At 42.0% G+C, this 21,923-nt stretch overlaps 1 protein-coding gene across 1 annotated transcript in view; it reads left to right on the forward strand.

Annotated features, from left to right (window-relative positions):
* Positions 1–13,725: 13,725 nt before the first annotated feature.
* LOC308457715 (uncharacterized protein) overlaps positions 13,726–21,923 on the forward strand; it is a 48,925-nt gene continuing 40,727 nt past the window's right edge. Inside the window, exons 1-2 of the mRNA XM_080971869.1 lie at positions 13,726–13,962; positions 14,929–15,159. Coding sequence (XP_080827995.1) covers positions 13,920–13,962; positions 14,929–15,159 — 274 coding nt within the window. The 5' untranslated portion in view covers positions 13,726–13,919. The remainder of the gene's footprint in view (positions 13,963–14,928; positions 15,160–21,923) is intronic.

Raw genomic sequence — 21,923 nt, forward strand, 5'->3', positions numbered from 1 at the left:
ATGAGGTGGCCAAAGTATTGGAGCCTCAGCTTCACGATCTGTCCTTCCAGTAAGCACTCAGGGCTGATTTCCTTAAGAATGGAGAGGTTTGATCTTCTTGCAGTCCATGGGACTCTCAAGAGTCTCCTCCAGCACCATAATTCAAAAGCATCAATTCTTCAGCATTCAGCCTTCTTTATGGTCCAGCTCTCACTTCCATACACCACTACTGGGAAAACCATGGCTTTAACTATACGGACCTTTGTTGGTAAGGTGATGTCTCTGCTTTTTAAGATGCTGTCTAGGTTTGCCATCGCCTTTCTCCCAAGGAGCAGGCGTCTTTTAATTTCGTGACTGCTGTCACCATCTGCAGTGATCATGGAGCCCAAGAAAGTAAAATCTCTCACTGCCTCCTTTTCTTCCCCTTCTATTTGCCAGGAGGTGATGGGACCAGTGGCCATGATCTTCTTTTTTTTTGATGTTGAGCTTCAGACCATATTTTGTGCTCTCCTCTTTCACCCTCATGAAAAGGTTCTTTAATTCCTCCTCACTTTCTGCCATCAAGAAAGTGATAGAGAGCGCGCAAGTGACACAGAGAGAAAGGACATCAAAGATCTAGCAAGGTGTCATCTGCACCACATATTTAAAGCAGTATCAAATCACTTTAAACAGTTAGTGTCCCTCAAAGAATCATGGGAACTGTAGTTTATTAAGGGTGCCGAGGGCTGTAAGCAATGCACATTAACTTGAGGGGCCCCCGGCCCCTACAAATATTCTATTGGATGCCCAGAACTCCCTCAGCCCCTAGGAGTTGGATCCTATGGTTTTAATTCTATTTTAGTTTAATTACTTTTAAACTATTATCTCTTATATGTTTTCAGCTTTCTATATTTTATCTGTGTTGCTGTTCCTGGTCTGGGGGAAAAGGTGGAATATAAATAAATACAATAACAATAATAAATAATGGAGTTGTGCTGTAATGAGATTTATGCACTGGTAAGTATGCTTACAGTTTAGCCTTAGTTTCAGTATTTTGGGTGAATGAATGAATTTATTAATACGGTCACAGACCAGCGCCAACACACACAACATCACAGATCATAAAAAATATATATAAAAAATACAAAGGACAATATACCGTAAGTATAACAAGCATTTAAATATAAAAAATTAAAATTAATTATTAGCATGCCCCCTGCTATCAACACTTGGGGGTTTGGTCACCATGGGATACCACTTGCTTCCTGCGACTAATTGCAGCCGCGTATTTTGGGTGAAATGCATTGTATTTAATTTATGGCAGAGCTAGTGGCATACGGATTGTGAACTGGATGTTACTTAATCTTTTTCTTTAGTCATCCAACTAGCTGACTAAAGAACTGGCTGTGTCCAGTCCCTCAAGAGCAGAGCCATGATTAAAATCAGAAGTTAAGTGGCATGCCCTAACTGTCCAAACCGAGGGCTAAGGGATGATCACACGCAAGGAACCTGATACTGTTGTACGAGGCAAGGCTAAACGGAGATGCTTAAGAGAGAAGCATGAGGAGATGAATGGGATCAACAGCTCCAATGGCAGCTGCTTTTGTTCCTGGAAAGGAAATGCGCTGAATTATTCATGCTCGGCTTAAACTGCCAATGCGCCCAGCTTCAGCCGAGCATTTCTCCTCTATTATTCATACGATCCAGCCAGTGGAGACGCAGCAGGAGATTTCCGCAAATGGATGAATGGGACCTGTAAAGGGCTTGCTGCTGCCGCCGGAGTTGAGACTGGCTGTTTATTGAATGGAGGCAGGATGAGCTCTTGTGGTTCCACCCCATGCCAAAGCTAGCAAACGCTGCAGGACAGGCATGTACGGCCATGTTGCCTTCCCAATTGTTCATCCTACTTAGGCGTGCAAGTCCGTAATAATACATAGCATTTAAGGCAGCACTTTGCATGCATTGTTTTGGTCACAGAATCATAGAGTTAGCAGTTACGTTAGAAGTTATCTAAGGCTGCAGTCCAGCACTCCTGCTGGCCTCTGAAGGCAAAGTGATGCCAGAATCTCCACTGCCACAGAGCTCCCTGTTCTACCCATCAAATGTAATGAAACATGGCTTCAGGCTGGCACAGCAATTTGCTTGCCCCCTTGGCTTTCACCCCAGATGCTGCCCTGTTTGGGATTGGATTGTCCTGTAATGTAAATCCCTGCCAGTTAAGGAACCCCACTGCTACAGCATCCTTGAAGGATTCTTCTTAAAAACCTGTAACAAAGGAGCATTCACCACCTTCCAAGACAGTCTGCCTCACAACCTAGTAGCTTGTTTTTTGGGGGGAGTTATTCCTAATACAATATATGCCTGCCTTCCTTCCTTCCTTCCTTCCTTCCTTCCTTCCTTCCAATGGAACCCAGGGTGGCAGACACAGCAATTATATATCTGTAAAAACACAACTAAAAGCAGTTAAAACATTCTCGCCAACTGATTTCTGGCTTGCCAGGAACAATAATGAGGGAGACAGACACACCTCACTATGGACAGCATTCCAGAAACAGAGAACCACCACTGAAAAGTCCCTATCAAGGCCTCACCTGAGATTATTGATATTGGGGAAGGCACTCTTTTAGAAACTTGAGACTCAGCTTTATAGCTGCAAATAAAACATTTTTAGTGTGTTGTAAAGTGCATTATACAAATGTGACACCAGATGGCGATGGAGAGCTATGGCAAATGCAATGTTTTTCAAAACTTTTTTTTTTTAAAAAAGCATTTTCGCAACGTTTTTTATTTGTGTCTAAATTCCACCTTGGGCCCTAAGCCATTTATGGCTCTGTACCTTGAATTTGGCCTGGTAACTCACTGGCAGCCAGTGCAGTGCTTTCAGGGCTCCCCCACTTAACAAACCTAGCAGCCACATTCAGCATTATCTGTAGCTTCTGGACAGTAGTCCAGACAGGAGGTCACTGGAGCATGGTCAACTGAGGCCAGGCTGGCCAGATCTAGTTATAATCACAATTCTTGTAACTGGTTCAGGTTTGGGGCAACAGAAATCAAAGTTGCTCCATCAGCTATATGGCAGCTTTGCAACTATTTGAAGATGGCTGTTGCCTCTTAAAAATCCCTTTTCCAGGTTTACAACAAGGTAGGTCCCCATTATTATCTCCCTGGAAGGCGATGTGTTTAACTCCAATCCCTTTTTCTGGCCATGACCATATTATTTGCAATTCAGCAAGCTCAGCCTTCCTCATTTTTCCTCTAAGATCCATCAGATGACCAAGCCCACATGTCTGGATAAGTAAGTTCTTCCAAACCTGGGAGGTGTATATGTGTGTGTCAGTATGCTTGCAAACAGGATAGGTTCAAACTTGGAAGAGGGAGTCAGAGTGGGAGCTGGGTCTGACACTACTTCCCTTAGGATGGGGAACTTTTGGCCTTTTTGATGTTGGTGAACTACTCCCACCATCTCTGACCACTGGTTAGGCTGGTTGGGGCTGATGGGAGCTATAGTCTAACAACATATGGAGGACCACTGGTTCCCCATCCCTGTCTTGAGGATACAGCTGTGTTTGCTTCCATTTAGAGGATATTTTTAACATCCTGTGCAAACAGAGCTTGTGAAACAGCAGTGATAAGGTGCAGATGGTGTTCCTCAGTAAGATCCTCTTGGGGCCCAAGGAAGGCAGCAAGGATTAGGCCTATCTAAGCATCTCATCTTAAAGCAGATTCAGTGATCTGGATCCAAGATCCAGCAATCTGAATTTAGCTTGAAATTGTGCAGATAGCCCAAGTGGGAAATCCTGTCTCTTTACACTGACGATCCACCTTGCAGTTTCTGCTTTAGGCAGCAATCTTACAGGAGCAACAGAAAGCATTGCATTCATTTGTAAAAACACCACTGCTTGAGATAATAAAACATGACTTCCCTCTTGGGCCATATCACTGTTTCTATTTATTTAGCACGAAACGCGAGAGCTTGTCTAGAAACGTGTTATCATTGCCTTTGGGTATAGTGATTCATCCTCACTGGTGTGCAATTTGACCTCACCAGGGAGGTGGCCAATTGTTTAACTCAGAACCGCTATTCCCTTCCAAATAACAAGATGGCATTTCCACAAGTGATTAAACACTTCTTGCTTGCTCCCAATGTTCATGACATCACAAATGCATTTGCATGGGGGCTTTGAAGGACTACAGGCATGTACAGCACACATAGTGACCCAAGCTCCAGGTAGGGTTGGAAAGGGGAACCTCTACTGAATTGTGGAGAGGCACTGCCTCTCAGTGGCCTTATTCATAGAAGGCAGCTTCCTGAAGAGTTACATCAGGGGCCAGCAAACCTTTTCAGCAGGGGGCCAGTCCAATGTCCCTCAGACCTTCTGGGGGGCCAGACTATATGTTGGAGGAAAATGAATGGATTCCTATGCCCCACAAATAACCCAGAGATGCATTTTAAATAAAAGAAACATTCTACTCATGTAAAAACATGCTGATTCCCGGACCACCCGCGGGTCAGATTCAGAAGGCGATTGGGCTGGATCCGGCCCCCGGGCCTTATTTTTCCTACCCATGAGTTACATGGTTTTTATTTATCATAGACTACCATAGGCTGACCTCTATTGGCAGAAAGATATATTGGGGGGGGGGGGGTGAGAGTACAGCCTCTAAGCCTGTAATGGATTTTGAATACTCTTTGGTAAGTATACTTGTTTAATTGTACATTGAAAGGGAAAATGACTCTCAATGTGTATTGCGAAAGATAACACTGAGGAAATTCCATTAAAGCTAGGAAGCGCTCTCTGAGTACCTGGTGGGTTGATAATTAACTGTTGATGTGTCTCTCTGCTAGCTCTGATGTGGTGTTTAACTTATATCATATGAGAGGTATTCATTTGCAAATCACCATTTTGAGGGTTTCTTTTTTTTGTTCTCTCAAGCCACCGAAGAAAGGTCTGCTAATGATTCTCTCTAGGAGGAACAGTCTTGGGCTGGAATGAAGGCTAATGGAATCTGTGTGGAGAGAGAGACCTTTGATTTCAGGTCTGTTTAGAGTTATGTCATATTTGTAAGAAGCTGAGCCTATGCTTGGACAAGCATATGACATTTTGCAACTGTCTTGATATATCATTTATTGTTTTGTGTCTGTTGAAGAACGTTTTGTTAGTAAAGCTTTAAAACCACATTTTGGGTCTGGACAATTTTTATTCCAAGAGGAGTTAGTTTTTATTCATCCCATATTGCTTCAATCTATGCAATCTACAATACTCTCCTGGGTCAAGCAGCCATTTTCATGAAAGTGCCAGTGTTTCAGTGCATTGTGCTTGGTGGCTTCTTTCATTTTCTGCACCAAAAGTTTAGACATTTGTCTCAATAGGAAGCTGCCTTACATCGAGTCGGACCATGTGGGGAAAGAGCTGTGGCTTAGTGGTAAGTCAATTGCTTTGCATGTAGAAGATACCAGGTTCAATTCCTGGCATCTTCAGGTCGGGCTGGGTTAGAACCTTGAAATTCTGATGAGCCACCATCTGTAAGACTATAACAACATAGATAGACCTATGGTCTGACTCTGTATAAGTCTGCTTCCTATGTGCATTGGTTCATCTAGCTCAGTGTTGTCTGTGCTGCTGCCTGGCAACAGAACTCCAAAGTTTTTCAGATGGGCATGTTTACTGGATGCCATACAATGAAGCTCTAGGACCTTTCACCAATTATCTGCTCTACAAGGTTGATTACAAGAGGAAATATACAATTGAACATAACACAGCAAGGACACTTCCCAAGTAGTCCTGCTGATACACTTGAGGTCTATTGACATCAGGTAGGTCCCTTCATTGTGCTCTTTTCGGCGCCTGCAAGCCCAGCATGTAGAATGTTGACATGTGTTTTAATCTGGTTTTCAGCTCATTGTTGATCTCCCCCCACTTTTAAAAAAAGTTTTTAATAGCTGTTTTCAAACTGTTTCTTTGCTGATAATTTTATGGTTCTATTCCTTGTCGTAAATTGCTTTGAGTTTTTATTACAATCAAATTGTGAATAAAATAAATAAATATGCTTGGCTCAGCTGTGGTATGTTGTATCCATATGAACTATACACTAATTGAGCATTACACATATTCGTATGCAGTTCAGCTATTTGTGTGCACAGCTACACAGATTGTACAGTCATTGAATGTAACTTGTGAACACCTCATGTATCATTCTACTTGTCTCTGTTTTACATACCACAGTCAATTCTTGGAAAAAAAAACTGTCTCTATTTTAGCATATCCTGGGCTGACATCTAGTGGCAGTTTAAGGGAACAAATAGAGATTAAAGGATCTGTCAGTTTCTCACCTTAAATTCAGTTTCCCACATTTCTGCAGCAATTTCTGATTTATTAATTTTTTAACTCACATGAAAATTCTTCAGCGTTTTAGTAAGAGAAAGGTCAGAGTTAAGAGTTGAGTGATCTGAGCTAGGAACAAAGAAGTAGGCTGGGAAGCCAGAGTGAGAGATGTTTGATTTCTGCTCACATCCAAGGGTGTGGCTATGGGTGAAGCAGGACCCTCTTGAGGTGCTACTGCTATGAACCCCTTCATTATAGGCTCAGGTTGTATATATGTGTGTAAATAAACCATATATCCCAAAGACACCACAGTCTTCACTGTGCCAGCATGAACCCTGGGTAAGTGCCTGCAACCCCTGGAGTTTGGGGTGGCATGCAACAATATTTTTGAATGCAGCTTTGACTAACATGCACATTTTTGTAAGCAGTTTCTCCTAATATAAAAGGGAAAGGGACCCCTGACAATTAAGTCCAGTCACAAACGACTCTGGGGTTGCAGCACTCATCTTGCTTTACGGGCCGAGGAAGCTGGCGTTTGTCCGCTTCCGCAGACAGTTTTTCCGGGTCATGTGGCCAGCATGACTAAGCCGCTTCTGGCGAAACCAGAGGAGTGCATGGAAATGCCGTTTACCTTCCTGTCGGAGCAGTACCTATTTATCTACTTACACTTGACATGCTTTCGAACTGGTAGGTTGGCAGGAGCTGGGACTGAACAACGGGAGCTCACCCCGCCGCTGGGATTCGAACCGCTGACCTTTTGATCGGCAAGCCCAAGCAACACAGTGGTTTAACCCACAGCACTACCCGCGTCCCATTCTCCTAATATAGCACATTTTAATGTTTTTTTCATCAATAAATTTATTTTATGCACACTTTCACTTAATATATTATTTTTTGTAAACATTGTTTGCCTAGAGAACTGCATCACAAAAATTGGGATGAGTTTGAGTTCGGAAGGGGGGCTATGTTTTGGCTCTCATATGGTTTCAGAAAGTGAATTTGACAGAGCTGCTTTTAAACCCGAATTGGCTTGAACTTTGCAAACAAAGTATTTGCATGTCCAGAGGACATGCTGTGCCTTACAGCAAAAAATTATTTCTGGCTCCACCCAAGTTCTTTGGAATTTGGTGGTGGTGGAAGGGCATATATTCAGCCCTATGGGAAGAACAGGCATCATAATGTGGCTTGTGTTTGTTTTACTGGCTGCTCTCATCTAAAATGTTTATTTGAAGCCAATTTGATGTATGCTTGGGGGAGGAATTGGTTGCTGCTCTGGCTCAGGTAGCAAAAATTATTAGGCTAATGACCCTGTGGCCCAGGTCACCCAGAAGGAGTGCATGGCCTTCAGCAGCTGCCATTCAGAGGAATGCTGACTCTGTACCTATTGCACATAATTGAATCAATAATTGTTCAGGATTTCTACACCACACCATCCTGCACAACTAAAACAGAAAGGATTTCATATGTGGATAGATCTCCTGCTTAAAAGAAACTGAAGAGAACTGCAAATAGTCAGGCCACCAGTATGGCTTGTCTGTTGAAATATGAATATATCAAATGTAAAGAGGTGTTTAAATTGCCCGGAAACTGTGGCTAGTCTAACACATTTGTTTCCGCAAAGCAGCTATACTGTTACATTTCCCCATGCTCTCCTGTCTGACTCTTCTGGCTTAATTAAATGAATACGTACATTGCATTTGTTCACTATTCAAAGTTTAAGGAGTTACTTTACAAGGTTAAACTATCGGTCCACTACCAGAATTTTCACTGGGGTAAGATGATGATGATGATGATGATAATGATGATTATTTAATCAGGGTTATGGGGAGAGGGAGGGTTGGAGCACAGGTATTTTAGAGCAGCACCCAAGCCCATGCAGAGCTTGTCTGAGGTTGGGGTAGGCCCATTAAATCCCTGGTTGTCTGGGAAGACCCTGGTGCTTCCCTCCAGCCAACTTAGCCCTCCGAGGCCTGGGGCAAGTATACCACCCCACCCTGCCCTGGATGGTGCTGGCAGTACCCTTAGTAAAAATTGAGCAAGCCTGATAGGAAATCTTTGACCACCAATGATGTAAGCATGAGGGACTATGTAAAAGTTTAAAGGAAACAAGTCATCCAGTCATACAGCAGCTTCAGTGTGTACGCTGGGGGAAGAGAGAGATTTCAAGAGGCAGATCACATCCAAGCACTCGAGACAATGCAAAATATCTCATAAGTTCTTTTGGCTGGGTTAGGTTTTCTATTTTCAGAATTATTATTAATAATTGAATAATGGGTTTAATTCTACTGCTGGGGCAAGGATAGTGGAGGTTGTGTGGGGCAGAATGTTGAAGTGGAAGGTAAAATTTAAGGGAGCATGACATTTCCTCCTAAACAGCAGCACTCCTAGCTCTACCAGCCATGTGCTCAGTTCAGCCTAACTGTGGTCCTCCCTCCTTTCCTCCCTCCCTACCAGTTCTAACGAGCACCATCCTCCACTGGTGAGAAGAAGAGAGGCAGGCAAGCAGGCAAGCAACAAAATCAGGGCTTGCTCCAGTCAGTCTGTCCTCCTTCCACCTGCAGGATCAACTTTATAGCATTTCCTTTTCCTTTCAGAATTGTAAACCACTGTCTGTGCCTTGGCAGAAAGGCAGTCTGCAAGTGCAATACAATAAATAAAGGAGTTTGCTTCCAATAAAGTGGGGATATAGGATTGCAGCCATGAAGTTATTCTTCATTGCTATTTATTGGACTGATATTCTGCTGCCTTTCAGCCCAAAAGTTCCCAGGGCAGTACATGACAGAATATAACATGCATAAATCCATGCAAAAGCTATGCAACCACAATATAAACCAGATAAAGGATGGAAACATCCACAGAGCAAGAGTAAAAAATTACAGTCCACCAGCAAGCCCAAAAACCTTTCAACCAGTACCCTAAGGCCGGAGAGAACAGGTATGCTGTGAGCTAATACCTAGAATTAATCAATTCAGAGAACAACTGAATCTCTGGGGAGGGAATTCCACATATGGGGTGCCATAACAGAGAAGGTCCTGCTCTATGTCACTGTGCTACTAACTCTAGTTATTGGTGGGACAATGGGAAGGGCTTCTTCTGTAGATGTTCATGCTGGGGAAGTTAGACTGGTGACTTCCATGTCTGAAATGTGATGTTTACATATAATATGTAAAGTGGAGTTGGAAGGGCTTATTTAACCAGGCAAGCCTGCTATGACCATCTGCCATACTTTTCAGTGTCAATCAAACAAACATGTTGCATTTGCCCCTTATGAAAATGTTCTAATTGCAGTAAATTGAGATGTACAAAGTTCAGACCTAGGATAAGTCAAGTTTAGTTTCTGGGACAATGTTGATTTGTCTTTTGGCAATGGGAGTTGGAATCCATGTACTTTTGGGCAGCATGAAATAAATATTAGAGACGAGAAACGCTGGGAATGTTGGGTACTTGATTTGTGGATAATACGATTACTGATTTTTTAAAAGTAGGCAAAGGGATATATGGAAGCATTTAAGTGACAAAGCCAGTTGACCACACTTGACCCTATTCAGAGGAGTTGTGGGAAGAACACAGATTCCAGAGATAGATCACTTCCAAGAACATGTCATGAACTGGTTGGAAGCAGAGGAATGGTGGGAGGAACCAGCTGGGGAACCCCCAAGGGAAGAAGGCTCAAAGCCCAGGGATTGGTGGTGGGATGACAATGAGTGGTCACAGGGAGAAGGAAAAGACGAGGAAGAGGAGGTGTCAGAAGTTGATGAGGTAACAGGACTTAGTGAGCTGGGAGAGTCTGTGGCAGAGAAAAGTCCAGAATGACAGGCAGAAGCTGAAACAGGAGGGAGGCCAAGAGGCAGAGATGAGTCAGGCTGGTGAAGAGTCCTGGGTATCTCCCCTTCCAACTGCAAAAAGCTCCCCTCCCTACTGAAACCCAGAACCAAAAGAAGTATGAAACAGGAGGAGCAAAGAGAGGTACACAGGTGCAGTCTCCGATTGTTTAGAAAAAGCCATGAAGAGGAGCAGACATAGATGGCTGTGAGGAGACAGGGACCTTTAGTCTCCGCAACTGATTTCATGGAGTAAGACCTACAGGGAGTGAGCTTCTGTGCTCCATTAGGCCTGGAACTCTGCCAAGTCTGCGAAGATAGTGGGGTTTTTTGCCAATAAAGGGTTAATTCCAACTTTGATCTGTGTGATTTACCGCAGGCTAACTCTGAGGCTGCACATGAGATGATGCTGGGAACATGCCAGTCTCACAGCTTCTTTCATCCAGGTTAGTTTTTCTTTCTGAGAATGGGTTCAATTCTATAGAATTAAATTCTATAGAAGTGACATGGTAGTTCAAAACCAGTGCAAGACTTGCTTACTTTCCTGTCTGACCTTCAACTTTATTCTGACACTCTGGCATGACCATCTGGAAGATTTTTCCACAGAAGAAATTAAATAAACATGCCGTACTTATTTACTATGTAAAAGTTCAACTTTCAATAACTCAACGGCCTCATCTGCTCCACTATCTGAAGTGTAATTTGCAGGAAACTGATGTTGAAATAGGCTGAGGTGATCATCCCCACCCCAACCCCTGCTCTTTGAAAGAGGCACCAGACAAGGATGTCCTCTATCCCCACTTTTGTTCATTGTGACGCTGGAAACACTCCTAATAGCAATAAGAAAGGACCCAAAAATTAAGGGGATTAGTCTAGGTAATAGACAATATAAAGTTAAAGCATTTGCGGACAATGTAATTATTACTGGAATTATTACAGAAATTCCAGAAGAAAGTGTACAAGAAGCCTTAAAGAAATTGACTGAGTACGGCAGAGTATCGGGCTTCGAGTTAAATAAAGAAAAATCTAAATTATTAACGAAAAATATGGGGGTAAAGGAACAGGAACAGGAAGAATTGGACGGTAACAGGCCTTAAAATCACCATGAAAGCTATTTGGGGATCTTGATTACAAAAAAAAAAAAATACCAATTTGTACAAGGATAATTATGTGAAGAAGTGGAAGGAAATAAAAGGATATTTAAATAAATGGAATAAATTGAGCTTGTCTTTATGGGGTAGGATATCCTTGATAAAAATGTCAATTCTCCCAAAAATGCTCTTTCTTTTCCAGACGATCCTAATAATTATTGGGACAAAATGTTTTAAAGGCTGGCAAAGGGATCTTTCTAACTTTATCTGGTAGGGTAAGAAGCCAAGAGTAAGGTTCAAAGTATTGATGGAGCCCAAATAAAGGGGCGGGTTCGCAGTCCCGGACCACAAGCTGTATTTTGAGGCTGCATGCATGACGTGGCTGAAAGATTGGATGTTACTGACAGATACTGAAATCCTAGACCTGGAGGGCTAGGACAAAGTTTTCGGGTGGCATGACTACCTGGGTCATGATAAAATAAAAGCACACAGAGGCTTTACTAATCATTTGGTGAGAAAGGCCCTATTCGAAGTTTAGGAAAGAAATAAAACAATAGTAACAGCCAAAACTCCCTGGTGGCTATTGCCTATAGAGTCATCAGCCACGCATAGAATAATATGAAAGACAGTTGGCTAACATATAGGGAACTCGTAAAAGAGATAAAGGATTGCCCGACAGTAAAGAAGTTTGAAGAATTAAATGAGAGGGGGGTGAATTGGTTAGAATATTTCCAATTAAAAACAATATTTGAGAAGGATAATAAACTTAAGGGGTTTGATTAAAAAATATCGGTATGGGAGAAGTAAATCTTATATAACAAACAACAGACTCTCTCAAAAATATATAAATTGTTACAAAATGGGAAAATAGAAAAGGAGGAAAAAGGTGACGCTATTAAAAAATGGGAACAAGTTCTGGGCCATTCAATTGAATATAATGAATGGGAAAGACTATGGATAAAAAAATATAAATTTCACAGCATGTTACCTAAGAAGAGAGAACTATATGAAAATGCATCATAGGTGGTACCTGGCGCCAGAAAGTCTGGCAAAAATGAATAATACATATAATAATAAGTGCTGGAGATGTAAGAAACAAAAAGGAACTTTCTACCATATGTGGTGGACATGCCCCAAAATTGGGAAATTTTGGAGCATGATCCACGAAGAAATAAAGAAAATACTAAGAATATCATATAGTAAAAGGCCAGAGGCATTCCTTTTAGGAATTTTAAATGATGATATTCCAAAAGACAAAACTAAATTTTTCTTATACGCGACGTCTGCAGCAAGAATCCTAGTGGCTAAGTATTGGAAACAGAATCAGTTACCCACTAGGGGAGAATGGTTATGTAAGCTTTCAGAATATTTAGAATTAGCCAAATTGACAGATATAATAAGACAAAAACCAAAAAGTGAAGTGAAAAAGGAATGGAAGTGCCTAAATGAATATCTTAAAAGCCAAGGTTCGAGGACAGAAATCTGGCTGAGTCTGGAATAACCTTGTGAAGTGAAAGGATAAGAAAGAGGAATTTATATCTAGATGTTAGGATAGAGATGATCAGGAAAACAGGAAAATACAATGAGAGGTAAAGGAGGTGCTGTGGGATTGGTGGAAGTCAATGTTTGTTTTCCATTTTAGTGTTTATATTATTGATTTGTAAGATTTGGATTTGTTTTTTATATGCTTGTTTTTGTGTATTGTTATTTTTCGGTTTTTTGTTGTTGTTGTGTAGAAAATACTAATACAATTTACTATTTAAAAAGAAAGAAAGAAAGAAATGACATGACATGGTAGTTCAAAACCAGTGCAAGACACCTGGCTTTTCTTTCAATGCCTCTGAAGCCAATGTTGAGGATAGTTTGAGACCAGAGCACTGGAAGAACCACCTTCTGCCACTTCCGACATTACTTTTTCCACTGCTTGGCGGTTATCTGCTGATTTTTGAATGATTTTTATAAGTGACGTTGTTTTAATTTTTTTATACAGAAGAAAACCCTCAGCATCCCAAAATGTGTTACATGTTATTCCTATCCATACTCAGTAGAAGACAACTTCCTATGTTCCTACGGTTCTACATTACCTGACAGCTGTCTATGTTCTGCTGTGATGTAACTAAAAAAAATCCAAAGGATAATTTATTTTGAATTTCCTGTTGTTTGAAAAAAGATAGAGAAATGTAATCACAAAGGCTATCAAGTCCATCTCTGTGTTGAAATGTAATGTTTGCATATAGTGGGTAAAGAGAAGGGAACTTGCTTGGATAGAAACTTGGCAAGACTTACTTTCCTCCCTGACCTTCAACTTTATTCTGACACTCTGGCATGACCATATGGAAGATTTTTCCACAGAAGATATTCCACATGCCATATTTATTTACTATGTAAAAGTTCAACTTTCAATAACTCAAGGGCCTCATCTGCTCCACTATCTGGTGTCATTTGCAGGAAACTGATGTTGAAATAGGCTGAGGTGATCGTCCCCACCCCAGCCCCTGCTCTTTTGGGAGCAGAGGAGAATGGAGTTCAGGTCTTTTACACGAAGAGTAAATATTAGAGAAGTAGAAATGTTGGGAAATTCCTTCCTGGATACAAAAACTGCAGCCACCCATTAAAAAGCTATAAATGTGACAAAGCTGTTCAAACACACTTAAACCTCAGAGAGTGCTAAGGAGGAATTGAGAGAAGAACTGAGATCAGTTTAAAACCCCCCAAAAAACATCAAGATGATGCTGGGAACATCAAGACCCTGCAGCTTCCTTTGTCCAGGTTTGTTTTTTCATTTCTGATAATATGTTTAATTCTCTTCCCAAAATCAGGACAAGCATGCAAAGTGGTGCTGATTAGCTGGCATTTCATCCAGGGCTTGTAAGAGCAATACTGGGAATACACAAAGCTTCGGGCCAGGGCACACTAAGAATGGTCTTGTGGCACGTTTGCCCTTACATCCAGACACCCCAGATGTTGAACTCCGTCTCTGTCAGCTCTCAGCCAGCCTGGCCAGTCACCTCATGAAAGCTGTAGTCCAGTAATATCTGGAGGGCAAGAGGCTCGCAACCTTGGCCCAACCAATTTTAAGATCATCTAAGGATGCCCCACTTAAAATGCTTCCAGGTTCTGAAATGCGCTACAGGTTGTCCCATTCTCCTCATGCACGATCCTTTGCAGAAGAGGCAGCTAAGCTCACTTTTGTTTTCTGAGCCTCCTGAGCATTATTGTTAAGGCTTGACTATTGAGATGGGTATTTGCTGCTGGATGAGGTGACTGCTTCAAGTGTCAGGATCTACAGGGGCAGCCAATCTGTCCTCTGAGGAATGTATTGCCTGCTGCTGCATGCTCCTTGGAGACCTCCTTTACAGCCCTCCCCCAATAGGGAGAAATTTATAATTCTGTCTTTTTTTTTTTTTTTAGCAGCCTCCCTGGGACCTCTCTCAAGATAATTATATTTTTCTCCTCAATGCGAAGCCTTCTTTTAAAATTAGTTTGTAATATTCTATCTCTGAGAGCTACAGAGTTCAGACATACTAAAAGGTCACCTAGCCATTTATTCGCCTTTGCTATAGTAGAATTGACTCTAAAGATTTTATCAATCTTTCTGCCCACTTTCATGAGTGATGTAATCAAGTAGAAATTAAACTCATGTAGTCCAAATGTGACTGCCTATGTGGCTATCTCTTTAGCTATCTACACTACATAAATGCTAAGGTAGTTTATTTCTTTTATCTTTTGCTTCAGGTGTCTGGATTTTGACCATAGTTTTGGCCAGAGCTGGAGAAGTTCAAGCAGATTCTTCTGGTATTCCCGGTCCACCTGGTCTACCTGGTTTTCCTGGTCCTCGTGGTCCACCTGGTCCTCCTGGTCTTCCTGGTCTTCCTGGTCCTCCTGGTTTTCCTGGTGTTCCTGGTTTCATTGGTCCTCCTGGTCCTCCTGGTCCTATAGGTGCTCCCGGACCACAGGGGGCACCAGGTATGATCTCTAGCTTAATTCTCAGCAAATTTTTTACTACTAGTACTACTACTAATACCTTTATTGTCAATGTACAACCTGTGTACAATGAAATTAACCGAGCTTCCCTCCCCACAAACACTCAATCTCATTGCACTCTGTGTGCTTGTCGCACAACACACCAACCCCGAAAGTCAGATGCACTACATTATTTTCCATTCAGCAGCCTAACAGCCCACGGACAGAAACTGTTTTTTAGCCTGTTGGTACGACTGATTATACTTCTATAACTCCTGCTCGAGGGTAGAAGATTAAAGAGGTGCTGACCGGGGTGTGAATCGTCCCTGAGAATTTTTCTCGCTCTCCTAAGGCAACGATCCTTTGCGATGTCATCTAGCGGGCTCAAGGGACAGCCCATGATACTACACTTTGCATGGAAGACAGAACACTTTAGAAACCAAGCAACAGAAATCAAGTTCTTGGTTATGTTTACCAAATAAACAAAGCAGGTGCTGGGTTTAATCCTGGATTGCAGATAGAAACAGCTTTGGTCACCCTCTTGGTCACCTGTTTTAGGGAGAGGGACTGGGAGGAGAGTCAGTGTCAAGAGTGAGCCAGCAGTAAATCACACTGTTCAAGTTAGAGTTAAGTATTAGCAAAAGCACAATCTGCACAGACTTGGTGGAATGTTAGACCTAATGAGCACCACAACCCATCCCCAGTAGGTCCTTCCCCATGAAGCTGTTGCTGAGACTGAAAGTCTCTGCCTATCCACAGCTACCTAAGTCCCTTCCTCTCCAGGATTCCCCCCCCCCCAAAGCAATCAGAGACTGTGCTTGCATGTTGTCAGTCTCTCCTCTTCCCTTTTCATGCCTCTTCTGGTTCTGGGAGACAAGTGGGGAAGCAGAGCTTTTAGCAGTGGGGGGGGGAGCCCATTGGGTTTAATGGTGCATGCCACTGCCAAAGTCGTTTTTCCTGGAACCCCACCCCTTTCCCATCCCGTTTTAATTTTTACTTGCAATATACAGTTGCTATTTGTTTTCATATTCTTTTTAGGAAATTTTGCGGAACATTGTTGTATTTTTTTAAATTGTTTTTTAGTACACCACTTGGAGAGATTTCACTATATCAAATGGTATAATTTTTATGATTATATAAAACCAAAGAAGGTCAAAATATGGTAAGAAACAGCTACAAATTTTAGTGACTGCAATATTGTGTTGTTGCTGCTTTTTAAAAAAAGTATAGTAAGGGAGCCGAGTTCTGTTCAGGTTTCTGAACACCTGAATGTCTAAACTCCAGTTCAGTTCTGGTTCAGCCACTAATCTGAACTATTTTTCAGCCTGCTGAAATGCATTTCATATAACTGACCACACAGAAGGCAAGCTACCAGCAATCATCAGGTCTACCAAATGCCCGAAACATCCCTTTTTTTGCTATTCAAGGAAAGTAGCTAAAAATCAAGTGGTTTACTGAGAGACTGGTGGGCCATATTTTGTTTTGCACAGGGTTAATATCCTAAACATTAACAATTTACTAACAATTAACAATTCTATAATATTAAGATAATGCTAAATATGTAGCTTGAGAATTATTTTTTTTCCAGTACAAATCCTCATCACAACCTCTATAAGTCCATCAAAGTCCAAAAATTAGTGTATTAAAGGTAAAGGTAAAGGGACCCCTGAGCATTAGGTCCAGTCGTGACCGACTCTGGGGTTGCGGCACTCATCTTGCTTTATTGGCCAAGGGAGCCTGTGTACAGCTTCCGGGTCATGTGGCCAGCATGACTAAGCCGCTTCTGGTGAACCAGAGCAGCGCACGGAAACGCCGTTTACCTTCCTGCCAGAGCGGTACCTATTTATCTACTTGCACTTGACGTGCTTTCGAACTGCTAGGTTGGCAGGAGATAATTACAATAATTAGTGTATTAATTGGTAGTTATTGCTGTCCCACTTCATCAATAATGCTCAAAACAGCTTATGGCATTAACATTTTGCACTGGGAATTTCAGGGAGAGTAAGTGTGGTTGACACTGAAGGTATTCTGTGCATGAGCCTACAGAGCAGCTGGTTTGGGGTACCTGCTGTGTTGCTAAGGCTATGCAGGTGCAGAACCCTGTTTTACCTTCCCAACTGGCCAAGACCTTTGTGGGGAAATGTTGCTCGATTCATAATACAACTAAGCACTGCAAGCTGAACAAATTTGAATTCCAAACCAGGAAATCAAAACCTTTGGCAACATCTTAGTGCCACAACAGCAGGAGATGGATAAACGCGAATATCCAAACAACTTTTTCTCCCTTCTCTATTCTCCCACTACTTTTCCTCTGTAAAATCACCCCTCACTCCAGTGCATTGGTAGAGGAAAAATCAGGCATGAGTGTTGCAATACCTAATGCCGTTTAATCCTATATACATCATTTTATCTGTTTGCCATCTTCCCACATTTAAAGCCATGCTCATTACAAGCCATTACAAACATAGCAAAAGTGGTCATAAACAATAAATAAAACACATCAAAAAGCACACAATGGAATAAAAATATTTCCACATAAGTCATTATAATACAGATAAAGATACAAAACAACAACAACAAAAAAAAACCCCACACCAATGACAGCAACACCAACTTCACAACAATGCCCTCCTTAAACAATACGTCAAGCAGTCTCCGCTTTTGTAGCTGGAGTCAGTCAGGGTCCTGCCCTCCCAGGCCAGGTGGAAAAAGGCCTGCAAGGCAGAGAGGAGATGTTCCAGGACTCAAAGCCAAGATGGTTTATACCAGATATTGATGAACTACAGCTCCATCATTCCTGACTACTGAACATGCTGGCTGGGACTGATAGCAATTGGGGGTCCAACATTTGGGGGGCAGCAGGAATCCCATCTCAGCTCTAGAGATTCTGAGAAAGAAATTATTTCTATTTGCATGACAACTTCAATGCACTGCTAACTTCTATTTTTAACAGCCAAAGCTGGGTACCTGTCATTCAAACACTGCTTTTGTGCCTGGGCCCTATGAGTGGTTGGAAGAGTCTGTACCCAAACAGCTGCAGGCTATTTTGATTTGAGACAGACAGACATCTTTCACTGCTTTTTCTGCTAAATTGTTTCCCCCCCCCTCTCTCTTCAATTTTTAAAAAGGTTTGCCAGGGACTCCAGAATTGATATGCCCTCATGGATTGCCAGCAGCTGATGGTCAACCAGGCCTAAGAGCACCACCAAAATCTGCATTTTCTGCAAAAGTGGGCAAAAGCTATCCAGCACCTAATCAGCCCATAGGATTTCAAAATATTCTATACAATGAGCAGCAAGTCTTTGATGAGTCATCTGGCATATTCACCTGCCAAATCCCAGGAGTATATTATTGCACCTACAACCTGGAGGGACACCAGAATTCACATATGATCCTGGCAAGGAATGGTACAGAGGTGAAAGCATCTGATCAGATTACCTCGGATGCTTATGAAAACCTGCCGCAAAGTGCAATCCTTAAATTAGAGAAAGGAGATAGGGTGTGGTTGGATGCAAAAAAGGCTCATGATGGGATAACAGAAGGAAGCTATTTTTTGTGCTATCTCATATATGACTCTTAGATTATGCAGTACTCTGGATCCAAATGGCTCGCGTCAAAATTTGTCCTGCAAACATTTGGCTAGATGGTTTTTTCTGATTTGCAAGAAGTACACCTAATCTATAATAGGTACACTTAGGCATGGGGAAGAATTCTAAATGGGAAGCTGGGAAGTGGGACTCATTGGACATCTGAGTAAACATGCCTAGGATGCAGTTGGGTTCTGGCACACCAATGGCTCAGAAGCATTGTTTTACAATTTTCATAGAAACATGAAAGCAGAACATGAAGTGTGCATTGATTTCCATGAAGTTTATTAGAAGGCTACTGCTTCTATATTTACGAATCAAAAGGATGTGCTTCACATTGTTTCCACATCAGCATAAGTGCATGCATGTAATCATTTGTTTAAAATTAAAGGTTGTGTCATAAAACAACTGACTGCTACGGAATATTTATATGGGGAAACTAAGTGCTTTAAATAGGTTTTGGTGTTTTTTTAACCTTTAAATATAAACAAAAAAGACAGTCAGGGATAGAGGAATGGAGGAGCAGATGGGCAGGGATGGGAATAAATGTGTTTATCTGGACAATGTATAAATATTGGGGGCAATCACTGCCTTCCCGCGCTAACAGCACAGTGGAGGTGCAAGTGGAAGTGTAGAGATGACTTTATGGATTCATGGACCCAGGGTTAACCCAGGGTTATCAACAGACAGAGGATTTATCTGAAGAATAATGAATACAAATCCACAGTAAACCAAAGTCAGGGCTGAATGGGATTAAAAGCACTAATATCCTAAACACATTCCTGTAACTTCACTATTTACTGAACTTCAGGAACATTATTCAGTTATTATCTACTGCCCTTCTTCCAGCTATCAACTCACAAAATTTGCACCCCTCAATAGTCATCCCATGCTCCCTTGAACTCCTTCTCCTCCTAACCTGAATATTCAGTATCCCAAGCAAGCACTCTCTCCTGCTTCTAAATCAAACATTGTCCATTACAGTTCCATTGCTGGGCCAAGATGGACGTGCCCACTAAGTCTTAATTATTTTGACAGATGCAAGGTGTTAATCATACTGACTGACAGATATATATATATATAGCTTTGATTATATTGACATCTTTATGGTTGCATCTGGCTCATTATAACTGCTCATTGTAAGTTATATATAATAAAGCTGCATTGAAACCAGGAAGCGCCGCCTACCGGCCATATCTGGTCTAGCAATACACAGGGATGCTGAACCCATGGCCCACTGGCTGGATGCAGCCTGCCAAGCCACTCCAAGTGGCCTGCCAGCTCCTGGCAAAATCAAGCACCTCTAAGTTATGTAAATTCACCACAGAGGACAGCAAGATGAATAGTGTAATTTTGGTGGAAGGCAAACTTCAGCAGAATGGAACCAGTGCTGCGTGCAACAAACACAGAGTGGAACGGAAAAGGTTGCCTTATTACAGCTCTGCTCCATACATCCACATGTGTAGTTTTAGACTGTCTCACTTCCATTTCCACTACTGGAAGTAACAACAATTAAAGCAAAAACACACTAAAACTACATGCAACCCATGGAGATAAAAACAGAACAAAGAGAAATACTCTGAAAGTCACTGCAAACATTGTGGTGGAACCAGGCGTCAGTTTTGGAAAAGGCCTCAAAGAACTGGAGGGAGTTATTTATCATTCCGCATGCCCCGTTTCAAAAAGTCAGTGCACATTTGTGTGTGTGTGTGTAAATTTCACTGCACAAATATGCACCTTCAAACCTTCTTTGAGGGCTTTTTAGTACCTTCCACTTGGTGACAGGCAAAACATTTCCAGAAAGGTAGCGATCTCATCAGACAGAAGATCTGGGAAAACGCACACAAAGCAACACAACCCAGAACTGTCAGAACTGATGCCCCAAACAAGCTGGTGACATTTCCCGTGACCTAAAAGAATGTCCTTGGTTTCATTTCCGAGAAAAATAAAATGACATGAACTACAGTAAAAAGTGGCTTTGATGCAAAGCTAGGATGGATCTGTTCCCCTAGTGCTAAATCGTACTGGGGGGAAAATGTGGATTTTGCATCTTTTGATGTGTGTCCCATGCTTGACACTGGCTTGCCATTTTCTCAGGTTCCTGGGGTGATTACTTTGATGAAGTGTTTACATAAATCATGTCCCTGCTGGAATCTAATTGGCAGGAAGGTGCAGGAGAACAGGCAGAAGAAACCTGCGCTGCAGCGGGAGCTAAAGATATATGAGACCTGCTTACAAGCTCCGGTGAAAAATGAGAGAATAATGGCACCAGTTTTACACGGGACTTGATGTATGGTTCCATACATCTTAAAGTCTTGGCAAACGTGCACTCAAATGACTTAGAAATATGAGAAATTTACTGCACGCTAAACACTATCTCCCTGCTACCACCAGCAACTTCATCCCTCTATGGAAAGCAAGACTCTGTCCCCCGCCCCTCTTCCCCTGTTCTTATCATTCATCTATCAGTGAGGGAAATTCACAGAGAGCACTTAGAAAAATATGGCCTTCCTCTCTGTTTTATGCCTTATTCTGCTCCTTATTTCAGCAAAGGCTGTTTTACATTAACGGCCAACCAGATAGCCTGATTCATGAGATTCCCCAACAGTAGTATGAACGAGAGACAGGCGTCTGTGGCCAAATAAGACATGACATAAATATATGAAGTGCAAAAGCCTCCTGCTTTTCAACTCCTTGACATGTCCTGAGTGGTAATGTGTGAACCCGATCAGGTTTTCCGTGTGTGCAAGAACGGGGTTATGAGAATGGTGTAAAACTAGGGTCTGCAAACTCTTTACAGCACATGCGTGAATGGGTTCTGTGAAACAGGGGTGAGAGGGAATAAAATGTCCCCGAAAAAGCAGTGCTTTTCAATGCATTTCTTTGGCTGTTTACAAACCAAAGCAGCAAATCATTTACTAAACCACAGTGTGGGAAGAAGGGGCAGCTTGCCTAAACCAGGCTGAAGGACCACATAGCCCTCATGAGCAAGACTTGCGAAGTGACTCCGTGTCACTTGGGAAGTTGCTTCTGGCATCAATGTGCAGGCAGCCACTGAGAAGCTAGGATTCCAGCGTAGCTCTGCTCTTCATACAAATGAAAGGAAGGAAGCCTTAAGTGCTTTGTGGATTTGACAATCCTCCCATCCACAAGTGTTATAAACAAAAAACCAGAGTGCTG

Source organism: Podarcis pityusensis (genome assembly GCF_964106645.2).
Source record: "Podarcis pityusensis genome assembly, chromosome: 10".
Classification (NCBI taxonomy): domain Eukaryota; kingdom Metazoa; phylum Chordata; class Lepidosauria; order Squamata; family Lacertidae; genus Podarcis; species Podarcis pityusensis.